The following is a 12,602-nucleotide window of genomic DNA, read 5'->3' as shown; positions in this document are numbered from 1 at the left end:
AGAAAGCTTGTAATATACGTTTGGAAAAATGATTTACCGTAATTTAAGAATGTAGACTAGCCTCTTTGAGAGGAACAAACCCTTTGTTGATAACTGTCGGTTCCTTCTCCCCCGTGTGTATGATGACTCAAAACTCACCAACCGCTCATTCTGTAAATAAGCCAAGTTTACTGACAAGCTTATTTAAAAAACCAAGGGGATTCCTACTCTTAGCTTTGACCTTGTATGGTTGTTTGCATGTTCAGCATTCGTCTTTTCTTTGCATGTCGTCGTTGGAATTGTTCTCCCGTCCCCCTTTTTCTCTCCTTTTCTTCACTTATTTTTGTTCTCTTTATTTCTGTTCTTTATGTGCATTTGTTTCGATTTGCCTTTTTCAGTTTCTTCCCCCCCCCCACGCCGTCCTCTTGCCCCTTTTCCCTCCTCCTTTGGTTACTGTGCTACACGCAGTAGCCGTGCAATGCATCCTCCTTATTCATTCTCTCAAAGAGGGACCCGGCGACCCGGCCCCGGGGGGTGGGATTCGGTATCAAGAGAGAAAATAAAGCAATACCTATCATTGTCCGCTTTCCTCTTTTCTACTGTGGGAATCCAGAGCACACGGAATGGACTTTGGAGCACGGAGCGCTAGTACTGAGCAGGATAACCACTGGCAATGTATTCCCTTGTGATGTTACTGTGAACAACTTCAGTGCTAAAGGAAATAAATCTGTTGACTTTGGAGCTGTGTGGAGACGTGTGTCAGGCTGCTGAGTCGTTTCGGTAAGATGTTTATTCACAAAAATATGTACATATTTTACATATCCAGACTTAATTATCTACATGCAGCGGCTGAGAATTCACATAATACTAGAACGGCTTGCGTAACTGTATGCACTGCAAAAAAAATAGCCATCTTAACAAGAGATTTAGTGTTGAGTTGTGAAATATTATTTTCTTAAAACACTTCACAAAGTCATTTTCCTGGCACTAGCTGGACGATCTTCCTTATTCTGCTTTGTTTCAAAATACAAATACTTTTTCTGGAAAATTCCTAGTGAAGCTACACTGGCAGAAGTGTTCACTTGTGTTAAGAAAAATACGATTTTAAGATGAATGACTTGTTAAGATGGAAATTTTTTTGCAGTGTATTCTTCAGCTACACTAACACGATCTCACCGATCAGACTAAAGTGGAGCTATATGGCTAATATTCCCATACATTTCAGTTCTTCTTAACCCGAGTCGAGGGTCGCGTTCACTCTCGACACGCGGAGTAGAGTGTGTACAGTCTGTGGACCAGCGCGGCCTCCAGGTCCGTCAGGAGGGCGGGGGGGAGCCGGTCCGGTCCTGCTCCCGGTCCCGGTCCCGGCCCGGCGTGGGTGTCCGTCCCGGGGCGCAGCGGGTCCTGACCGGCCCCGCCCAGCAGCAGGCGGTGGAAGTCCTCTCTCTCCAGGAGCTGCTCCATGTTCTGGAGGAAGAATCCTTCGCAAAACCTCCAGAGTTCAGATGCTCCGTGGTGCTACACACAGACACGCGCACACACACACACACACACACAGGATTATGCTCAGCTGCAGTCATAGCATATTGTTGTCATAAGATACAGACAGGCTTTGGTAAAAATAGAAACAAGATTTGAATCTGCCTTCTATTACTAAATCAGGGCTTGAAACACAGCTTCAAAAAGGAAGGTGAAAACCTCGTATCTCCAAAATGTCAACTTTTCAGGAACTAAGAAAAACAGTCAAAATGTATCATTTTGGGGGTCCTGAGATGATTTATAGCAGTGATTCTCAACCTTTTTCATATCAAGGACCCCTAATTTAGTCCACATTAGGGCCACGGACCCCCATTTGATGAGATTTTCCTTCTCAGACCCAAATCTGAGAATATATTTATTGTTAGATATGATTTGTTCCAGAATTCCATGACTATCTGTATTGTAGGTAGAGAGATAACAGTAAAACTATGACCAAAACAGTCATTCTTCTACATTCTGTAATTGTGTTCACTTCTTGTAAATGAAATAATGCTGAAGTTTAACGATTCATGCATTTGAATGCAACGATTCAACATTCATCAATTTGCCTGGGACCCCCGCTGGTCCTCGGACCCCACGTTGAGAACCACTGATTTATAGGATAGGATTTATACAATTTATGATGTATTGTTTCTGATTTCTGTAATTATAGCTTCAGCCTCTCGGCCTCTTCCTCTGATAATTAATCAAATGAAACAACCTGAAAAGGGAAAATCATTCATTGGTTGAATTGTTCACTTCTCTGCACTTGCAGCCAGTGATCAGGTTAAGGTTAAAAAGGTTAAGAACCACGGCTGTGGAGAACCATGTAATCCCTCAGTTGAAATTAAAACATGAAAATACCCAGATCCAACGTACAAGGAAACACAATTTAGAATTATATCTGCACTATATCAAGCATTGATGACAAATAAGTATTTGACTAAATATATGACGGAAAAATGGGAATCAGAGTTCAACATATAAATTTCAGATGATGATTGGCAAAACTTGGAAAATACACCAAACATCCACCAATTCACAGATATGGAGGGAATTCGCTTGGAAAAATTTGATTCGTTTTTTTTTTTTTTTATCACGCCCAAGGTCAAGAGTAAATATTCAAACATAAATCTACCATGCTGGAGAGAATGTGGAGCATTAGATGCAGATCACTCACATATATTTTGGAAATGCCACAAAATATGAATGTTTTGGAACATGGTATACAAAGTTTTGCAAAAGATACTAGGATATGATATCCCTATGAGCTACATGGTACTCTATTTGTGTAATCCTACTGAGGAAAATGTACAAATAAGGGATAGGTATCTGGTCAAAATATTGTTAATAGCTAGTAAAAAAGCTATCACAAGGAAATGGGGTAAAGTGGATCCCCCCCCTACTCAGGAACAATGGATAGAGATAGTAGAGGAAATCTACATAATGGAAAAACTGACATATCGTTTGAGATTGAAAAGTGGGAGAAATGGACATTATTCAGGACCCAAAGCAGCGAAGAAGACAACTGATCTACAGACAAAGGACTGAACTGATTTAGTGGATGAAACTGTGAGAATGGATGAACTACTGAGAATGTAACTCCCAAACAAAACCCCTTTTTTTCTTTTTTTTTTCTCTTTTTGTTTGTGTACATGTTTAACTGTTGGTTTTACATGTTTCTAAATGTTGAACTCAATAAAAACTAAAGTGAAAAAAAAAAAAATAATTAGAGAAGCTGAAGTCATGTCAGTTCTCCTCTCACCTTAGCAGTGTGGTAGACGTGCACAGCGTTGTCCAGAGTCAGACTTTGCGACAGCTGCATCTCACAGCACCTCTGCAGCCCTTTGAGTTGGAAGAAAGCGGCCACTGGCAGCAGCTACAACACAACCAGAACAGATTTACTCCAACCAGTGGTGGAAAGGAGGGAAATATTGTACTTTCTACTCCACTACATTTATTTGACAGTTTTAGTTACTTTTCAGATGGAGATTTGACACAATGGATAATATAACAAGCTTTTAAAATACAACACATTGTTAAAGATGAAACCAGTGGTTTCCAACCTTTTTGGCTTTTGACGTCTTACAAAAAGCAGTGTGTAGTCGGGTCACATTTCAGATGTCTATGAGTTGTTAACAGCTCCACCAAATAGTGATTTTTCCCTCTAAACCTCACATGGTTTCATTTCAATAAATGTTCAAATGATCCAATATTTCAGCAAAAATCAAAGATTAGAGGAAAAAGTCAAAAAACTGAAAACAGATTTGTGTATTAGAACTTTGTTTTTCCTTCTTTACTCTCCCATTAATCATCTCATGACCCCTCAGACTTATCCGGTGACCCTTTGGAGGGGCCCGACCCCTAGGTTGGGAACCACTAGACTAAACTAGCTAACTGTATATAAAGTAGTTCAAACTAGCTCCACCTCCAGCAGCTACAACAGTAACATGCTGCTTACACACTGATGCTTCAGTATTAATAATCTAATGATGTCATATATAATAAAATATCAGTCAGAGGGACCAAACCACTACTTTTACTTTAATACTTTAACTACATTTTGCTGCTAATACTTATGTACTTTTACTTAAGTATGATTTTTCATGCAGGACTTTTACTTGTAATGGAGTATTTTTACATTGCTGTATTGGTACTTTTACTTAAGTAAAGGATCAGAGAACTTCTTCCACCACTGGTTCCAACCCTAACCTAACAGACTCCACCTAGTGTTGGACTGGCAAAGCAGCAGGTCAGTGACTTTACCTTCATGGCATCAGAGTACGACACGCTCACTCCCTCCGTTCCTCCACAGTACAGAGATTTCATCATCATCTGCAGGGAAAGATGCACGCTTTACAGTTTTTTTTGCTTATAAACCTTTCTCAATACTGAGTCCACTTTTTCAAAACTCTTCACAACAGTTAATTTCACACCCAAAATGCAAATAATTCCACCAAAACACCAGCACTAGTTTTCTCCAACAGCAACGCTTTGTCACTCATAACACAATTACCTAAAAAAAACACTAACAACAGGTAGCATTACAGTAGATGTGTCATTTTATGGCAATCTCTGATGTAGTAAATCATTTTGTGCTCTCTAGTTTTTTGTTGTGTGTATTGTTGTTATTGTTAATTGTATAAGATATGTGTACATTGTCTTATTTTACAGTAAACAAAGTTCCCATTACAAAATACAGTAAGAGTGGTACCTCTTTACAGAATGTACTACAGTATACTACAGGAACAAGTCATAGGAATGCAACAGGAAAACAGGAAAAGCTTCTTTTTTTGCCATAAAGTAATTCAAAAATGAACTAGAGTAAAAGAAAATTGCTGTAAGGAAAACAAAAGTCAATACTGTAATAGTTTGCTCAAAAAACTTTTTTTTTTTTTCACTATTTGTCTCCATAACCATCTTTTTTTTTTAAGGATTTTGAATGTATTTCAGTGGAATGGGATGGCAAATTGCTGTCCACTTGAATGCATGTTAGGTTTTGAACTTAAATTTAAGTTTTGATCCATCCTGTGGCAGCCGATGATTTGAACCCAAAGCCCTCGTTAACAAGTGAGTTTGTAGTTTCCGGCCCACCTGGAATGTGCTGTAGGTCATGTGACTGATGTGGATGATGTTGTCGGGGGAATCGCCGAGCATGCACCGAAACCTGGCGGGGGGAGAAACACACACCAGAACATCACTTAACACACACACACACACACACACATTACATAACAACTAGGGATCTTAAAGAGTTATTTTAAAGGAGAATCTCAATGTGTTTTGGAGTCATAGCCTTTACTACTGTCTACATTTAGTTTACATTTCCTCCAATAATTTTGCAATCCATGCTCCAGGTAGACTAATTCGATTTTTTTTCAAGGCTTCATGTTTCCTGTGATGGATTCTCTCGCTCTGTGGAAGTCGTTTTTCATACTGGACAAGAGTGAATGGCAGCAAATGGCTTCTTCTGAAGAGAGGAAAACGAGCACTAGTATCTCCAAGTGTGCTGACCACACTGGCACTGACTTCAAATAAAGTGTGAAGTAGGGCTGAACGATTTTGAAAAAATATCTAGTTGCGATTATTTTGACTGATATTGCAATTGCGTTATGATTTGCGATATTAGAGGGAATGATCATTTTTACATCATTATTCTCATTTTCATTGAAAAACGTATTAAACTGATTACGGTGTGATTTTTGCGGGGATCCGTACCAAACAAAGATGTTTTCTGAAGTCTGTAGAATATGATGTGTAGGCCAGGACATCTCTGCAGCACCACAATATTTCATTTAAAATGGTATTTTGACACATTTCGCCTTTAACAAATATTGCACTGCCTGCGATTGGAAAATTGCAGTAGGCCATATTGCGATTTCGATAAAATTTGGATGAATTGTTCAGCCCTAGTGTGAAGTGACAGAACAGAGACCTCACCTCTCAGAAGCCGACATCAGGAGAACCCGGTGAGCGAAGAACGGACGCCCTTCCACCATGAACGTCACATCCGACATCTCCTGATTGTTCAGGAAATGAACATCTGAGGAGAGAGGCAAACTGGTGAGTGGAACTGGGAGGTGACAGCAACATTATTAGTCGGTGCTAAATGTCGATGCAAATTTTCACACAACTCAACACAGTCTTCTTCTTATTACCTCTACCAAGAAGGTTGTTTTCTCCCCTGTTAGTTTGTCCGTCTGTCAGCAGAATGTATCAAAACCTTTTTAACGGATTTCCATGAAATTTAGTGGACTGATCAGCCTGAGGCGAAGGAACAGATGATTCGATTTTGGTGGTGATCTGCATCTTGGATTTCCACCATTAGACAATTATATATTTTTTGCCATAACTATGAAACTAGCGGAGATAGAGAGTTGATTCCAAATCCTGAGGGGACGTTTGCAAGACATAAATTTACATTACAATGTAAGTGATAGGAATGAGTTATTTGGGTGCAACAGCAAGCTAGAGAATTGTTCAGCATTGGAAGGTTTGCGCTCTCCAAGTGCCTTCTTGCACTCGGGAAGAAATAAACATCATTGCCGTAAATGCACCATGCTGGAGAGAGAATCGCTTGTTTTAATAACCGAGCGTTTGTACAATTTTTCAACCATGACAATCAATGAAACTGGAGTTACAAGGTTTCCACATGGCAACAGCAGCATGTTACCTAGCTGTGTAGACAGAGTGACGTCCATGGGGGGAACAGGGGGAACAGCAGTGCAGCCGTAGCAGTGAGAGAAGACAGACGCCAGCCGCTTGGTCATCACATAGTCCTGCAGAGGAAGACAACATGGCCGAGTTCAGACAGGAGCGATAACTTTAAACAAAAAGGTGATTTTTGCACTGCTGTATGCGCCAGGTGCATCGGAGGAGCAGGAAGTAAAATCAGTAGACTCCCGCACACTGTCTTCACTTAACAAGAATTTATTAAATGACACAACGTTTCGGTCAAGCGACCTGCGTCAGGTATCTGAATAAACAATACAATGGGGCCTGTTTATATAGGGGAACAGGAAATAACATGGTCCAATCATAGGGCCAAGGTAATCAGGTAACCTCATGGTACAAATCAGTGCCTAGTGAGGTACAAGGGTCCATCCAGGTGGCAAGGTATGGCAATCAAAAAATTAACAATCAGAAAAGTTTTTTTTTTTATCATCCATAAATAGCATCCAATATCACGACTCCAAACAACATATATCAAAAAAGAGTAAAGACCACAGAAATCCAGAGATCCAAGCCATATATATATATATATGTATATAAATATATATCTGCCTATCTCCCATTGGGATTTTACTCCTATGTAGCTACATCTTTAGGTATGATTCAGTTGTGATTGACTTTCCTCCTTTTGTATAAACCCACATTTCTGTGGTCTTTACTAGGAGCAATAGCTTTACCATAAACAACAAACCCTGGAGCCAAGAAATGCCATGCTGAGCCAGGACCTTTGATAGGACAGACATTTAAAACCTGTTCTAGCTAATCATGTTATTTTAGGGTGTGATCACACCTACAGTTGTTATCTTTGGGTCTGAACCAGAGTGGAAAATTTGCATTGCATTTTAGTATTTGGTTTAGGTTCACACTGCAGAATTACAGGTGAACCAGGGTCATCCCGCCTGGTGAAGGATTTTGCCGATGGGGCAGAGTCAAAACAAATCTGAATCCAGTCTCTGGAACTTTATCTCAGCATGATGGACTTGTCTGTCTCTTCTTCTGTGGTGTTCGTACCAGTTAAGAACACATGAAGAAGCAGCTGAATATGAGCATCAGTCCAGACTTCATTTTGTTCTGCTAGGCTTTCCAAGCATGAGGAACTGCTGGCTATCAGATGTCCACATCTGTCTCCTCCTACCCATAATCCCTTGCATTCTTGGGGTCATTTGCTGTAGTTGGTTTATGTTCTCGCTCCTAACGAACCACACCGCAGTTCTCTTGTTAGAGGACTGAGACTCTCTGTGCTGTTATTTGGCACCAGAGTTCAAACAGCATCGTTCTCACCTGGACAAGCAAACTTAACTAAAGGAATCGATGCTGTTCAAACAAACCGCTCCAAACACCCTCAGTCTCAGGTGTTTCCAAGGTTGTTTAATTCGAAGCGGGACTCGACCACACCGTAACAGACTGCCAGGCCACATCAACACAGCACAAGAAGACACAGAGAGGTGTTTTGGGCTCCAGCTGTACCTTGCTGGTTACCAGCATGCTGAACATGAGTGGTAAGCCTGTGGAGATGAGCTCCTGGCTGTAGTCCTCTGTCCTGATGGAGGGGAACTCGGTGAGGAGGGAGAAGGTGAGCTCGTCCCTGGACAGCTGCTGCGCCCTCTGCAGAGTCTGCAGCCACACATGGAGCCTCCAGGGAACTCCTGCAGGGAGCGGGGGGAAGTATGAACAAGCTCTTAGAATAAGAAATGGAAATATTAGATCATTTTTGCACTGGACTCAAGCATTCAACAAAGTAGTTTTGATCCCTCGATGGAAAAATACCCGACCTAATCATTAGCAGCCGTAGGTGATCAATGGCACAGACCGCCCTACAAAGGCAAACAGCAGTAACTGTTTTAGTGTTTCAACACGACAAAGACCAAGCTGGGGTCGATTAATGGCTGTTTTGAATTTTAGAACTGAAATATCTCAGCTTTCAAAGTGATTTCCTCCATGACGTTCTGTATAAATCAGTGTTGTTACATTTTCAAAATCAGGAAATAGTAGTTATAATTATATTTACCTCTTGTTGCCTTTTGTAAGACCCCTGAAAATCCCTGGCCTTTCTAGTGTCAAACGTTGTGATTTTGTTTAGATTCAATATCAACTAGAATATACTAGAATCATACTAGAATTTATAACCTCCAACCTTGTCTCCTCTCCTCTCCTCTCTCCTCCTCTCCTTGTCTCCTCTCCTCTCTCCTCTCCTTGTCTCCTCTCCTCTCCTTGTCTCCTCTCCTCCTCCCCTCTCCTCTCCTCTCTCCTCTCCTTGTCTCCTCTCCTCTCTCCTCTCATCTCCTTGTCTCCTCTCCTCCTCTCCTCACAACCCCTGAGAACATTTGCAGGGAACCAGACTCTGTGTGACCAGTGGACTGAGGAGTACGAATACAGCTTCCCCTCTCTGTCTATTACCCCAGCTGTGGGGGGAGTGGCAGGAAGGAGGAGGTCAGCTGCTGTCCTTTACAACCCTACACCTGGACAAATTTCAGGCTGCAGCGAAAAAAGCAGTCTACCAAACCTGCGTTAAGGTTTTGAACCTGCGCTCTTTGGCAGGGATGAAGGAGTCGAGGTGGACTTTTTGTGTTTTTTGGTCCAGACATTTCCCCGAAAGGCAGCTGGCGGTCCCTGTACAAGCTGCCCGTTGAAAAGCGGACAGCAGACCTCCAGTGGAGGGTCGTACATGGGGCAATAGCTGGAGCTGAGGGAGGGGTGCACCTTCTGTTTTCAGGTTGAGACCCTGGTACACTTGTTTGTTCAGTGTCCTCGGCTGGCAGCGCTTTTTGAGCTGTTAAAAAGGTGGTTTCGGGGTCTCGGGGAGGATTTCTCTTTTGGTTTGTTGTGTGTTCTGTGCTAAGAAAAAGACTGTACACACATTGGTGAACTTTTTATCAGGTACTGCCAAGTTGGCCATCTGGCTGACACGGAAGAACCAGGCTCAGAGTGCCGGCTGTGTGGATCCGGTGCTGGTTTTGAAGGGACTGCTGAAGGCCAGACTGAGAGTGGAATACGCATACTATCAGATGATGGACAATATGCAGGCCTTCAGTCACATGTGGGCTGTTGGGGGGGGGGGTTATGCTCTGTGGGCGGAGACGGAGAGCTGATTGTACATTTCTGAGAGAGACACGTTTCTGTGTTTGGTGGACAGGTTTGTTGTACTTTAGGAATATTTTTTTTCGCCCTGAAGTGATGATGTGACGGTGATCTGGTTTGTCTTTGAAATGGTTCAATAAAGGGACTTTGAAAACCTCCTCTCCTCTCCTTGTCTCCTCTCTCCTCTCCTCTCCTCTCCTCTCTCCTCTCATTGTCTCCTCTCCTCTCCCCTCCCCTCCCCTCTCCTCTCCCCTCTCCTCCTCTCCTCTCCTCTCCTTTCCTCTCCTCTCCTCTCCCCTCCTCTCCTCTCCTCTCCTTGTCTCCTCTCCTCTCCTCCTCTCCTCTCCTTGTCTCCTCTCCTCTCCTTGTCTCCTCCTCTCCTTTCCTCTCCTCTCTCCTCTCCTTGTCTCCTCTCCTCTCCTCCTCTCCTCTCCTTGTCTCCTCTCCTCTCCTCTCCTTGTCTCCTCCTCTCCTCTCCTTGTCTCCTCTCCTCTCCTTGTCTCCTCTCTCCTCTCCTCTCCCCTCCCCTCTCCTCTCCTCTCCCCTCTCCTCCTCTCTCCTCTCCTCTCCTCTCTCCTCTCCTTGTCTCCTCTCCTCTCTCCTCTCCTCTCCTCTCCCCTCTCCTCTCCTCTCCTCTCCTCTCCTCTCTCCTCTCCCCCTCTCCCCTCCTCTCCTCTCCTCTCCTCTCTTCTCTTTGTCTCCTCTCCTCTCCTTGTCTCTTCTCTCCTCTCCTCTCCTCCTCTCCTCTCCTCTCCCCTCCTCTCCTCTCCTCTCCTCTCCTCTCCTCTCCTCTCCTCTCCTCTCCTCTCCTCCATGGTGGGACACACACAAACACACAAACCGCTCTCCAATGATAGTAGTGGGATACTCATTCACTCAGGAGATAAACTCAGTTGCACACCTCATGTCATGGCTCTGTGGTGCAGGAGCCCACAGCTTGCTTACCCATCGCTCTGAGCTCCATGGTCACATCGAGGTAGCCGTGCTCAGCGCTGTAGTAGGCGGCCTGTTGGAGAGCTTTCATCCTGGCCTTACACAGCCTGGGAACCGGACCCGCAGGACCAGGAGCAGCAGACCGCCGGGGAGCGTTGTCCTCCTGCTCCTCCTCCACTCCTTCGGCCAGGATCTCCTCCAGAGACAGGACGTCCTCCTTCCTCTGCTGGGGCTGCAGCAGCAGCCTCCTCAGGACGTTCCTGTAGCGGAGGAGGGGAAGGCTGAGTAAGCACTTTTTCTGTCATGCATAACAACCCTCTGGAGTCACAGTAACAGCAACAACAAATGACCTATTTTTGTATGTTGATGAATAACGTATTGCTTGTACAACAGAAACAAGCAGAGAAATGAAAGTGCAGATCCTAATTTTTCCATCGATCATCATCAAAGTCTGTAGACCAATCAGAAGCAGAGATATTATCACTTTAAATTAGATGAAAAAGTATTGTATCAAGTATCATTGCATCTTGATCTGTAATTTGACGCTTGTTTGACGTAAAAAAAAAAAAAGCTGCAGAAAGTGCGGACTCTAAACTTTCAATGTGTTCCTAGCAAGTCTGTTGACCAATCAGAAGTGGAGCTGTACAAGAAGGGACCAATCATATGAAAAGCTGGATTTATACCTGAAGAAAAATGATATAATTCTTTAGGGGTCAAAACATTTTGGTAACACTTTACAATAAGGGTCACTAAGTTAAGGGTTAGTTAATAAGCATTAATGCTTAATAAGCATTAACTAACCCTTAACTAACAGTTAACTAATGTGTAATTTACTAATGGTGTTCATGTTAACTAAGGTATTAAGCATTAACTAACCCTTAACTTAGTAACCCTTATTGTAAAGCGTTACCAACGGGTTTTTTTTAGGTGGTAAACAAAGGCAAATTTCAATGTATCACAAAATTGCAAAAGTTTGCTTAGAATCCGAAGGCTTAAGGAAAAACCCTACAACCCCTTGGTCTTATAAAACCTTTTCAAATCCCCACTTGAAATCCCCACTTCAACTCAAAAATGCATGGTGGTCAAGCTGTAAATAAAGCAGTATTTTTAGTACCATAACAGTTGACTTTTTGAACATTTTGAGATACGAGGTTTTCATAGGACAGCAGCGACATGATAATCTAACAGTATCTTTGGAGATGGAAAGATACCTTCAAGCCAATCCACTCTACTGTATACTCTGCTGCCCACCTGTGTCCGTGTGCCGCCGCGTAGCTGAAGCAGTTCATATCCTCGTACAGCGGTGATGTCAGAGAATTCCCATGATGCACCCTGAGCAGCGGGTCTGCCCCATGGGCGAGCAGCAGGCTCACCATTTCATAGTAACCTGAAAAGACAAAAGTTGTCATGGAGTACAGCTGTGCCACAGACTTTCTGCCTGAGGAGATCAGGCTGGCAGAATCAGTGTCTTCTTTAAAATCACTTCTTAAAACACTTTTACAGACTTGTTTTCATGTGATTGATTGTATTGTGTTAATTATGTCCCACTGTTATAAATATTTTCATTTTTTAATTCTTCCATCTTGTTATAATGGTGTTTCATTTCTACTTTATTTATATATACATCTTCTGAATTTGAAGCACTTTATAACTTTGTTTTTTAAAAGTGTTATTATTATCGTCCCTGCTATAGTGATGGTAATGTATCAGTACTATAACATATAATCCTGCCAGCTGCCCTACATACACAAATGTTTTATTATTTTTTTATTGCAAAACAGGGGAATATGACTAATATGTTGAAAGTTGGCCCAGGACTGAATGTGTTTTGATGCCTTATGAGCATCGACCCAAACTGTGAA

General features: G+C 42.6%; 1 protein-coding gene across 1 annotated transcript; it reads right to left on the bottom strand.

Annotated features, from left to right (window-relative positions):
• Window positions 1-1,233: 1,233 nt before the first annotated feature.
• LOC139639480 (ankyrin repeat and BTB/POZ domain-containing protein 2-like) lies at window positions 1,234-12,127 on the bottom strand (the record flags this gene model as incomplete). Its single annotated transcript, XM_071513581.1, has 9 exons — window positions 1,234-1,497; window positions 3,263-3,376; window positions 4,264-4,332; window positions 5,092-5,164; window positions 5,938-6,040; window positions 6,671-6,776; window positions 8,197-8,375; window positions 10,753-11,000; window positions 11,992-12,127. Coding segments are annotated over 9 exons (1,292 nt in total), but the record flags the coding sequence as incomplete, so codon positions are not given.
• Window positions 12,128-12,602: the final 475 nt, after the last annotated feature.

Source organism: Centroberyx affinis, unplaced genomic scaffold (genome assembly GCF_046629955.1).
Source record: "Centroberyx affinis isolate AG114_WGS23_722 - 3 ecotype Tasmania unplaced genomic scaffold, CSIRO-AGI_Caff_v1 ptg007350l_1, whole genome shotgun sequence".
NCBI lineage: Eukaryota > Metazoa > Chordata > Actinopteri > Beryciformes > Berycidae > Centroberyx > Centroberyx affinis.
This window is presented reverse-complemented; position numbering and strand designations above follow the sequence as displayed.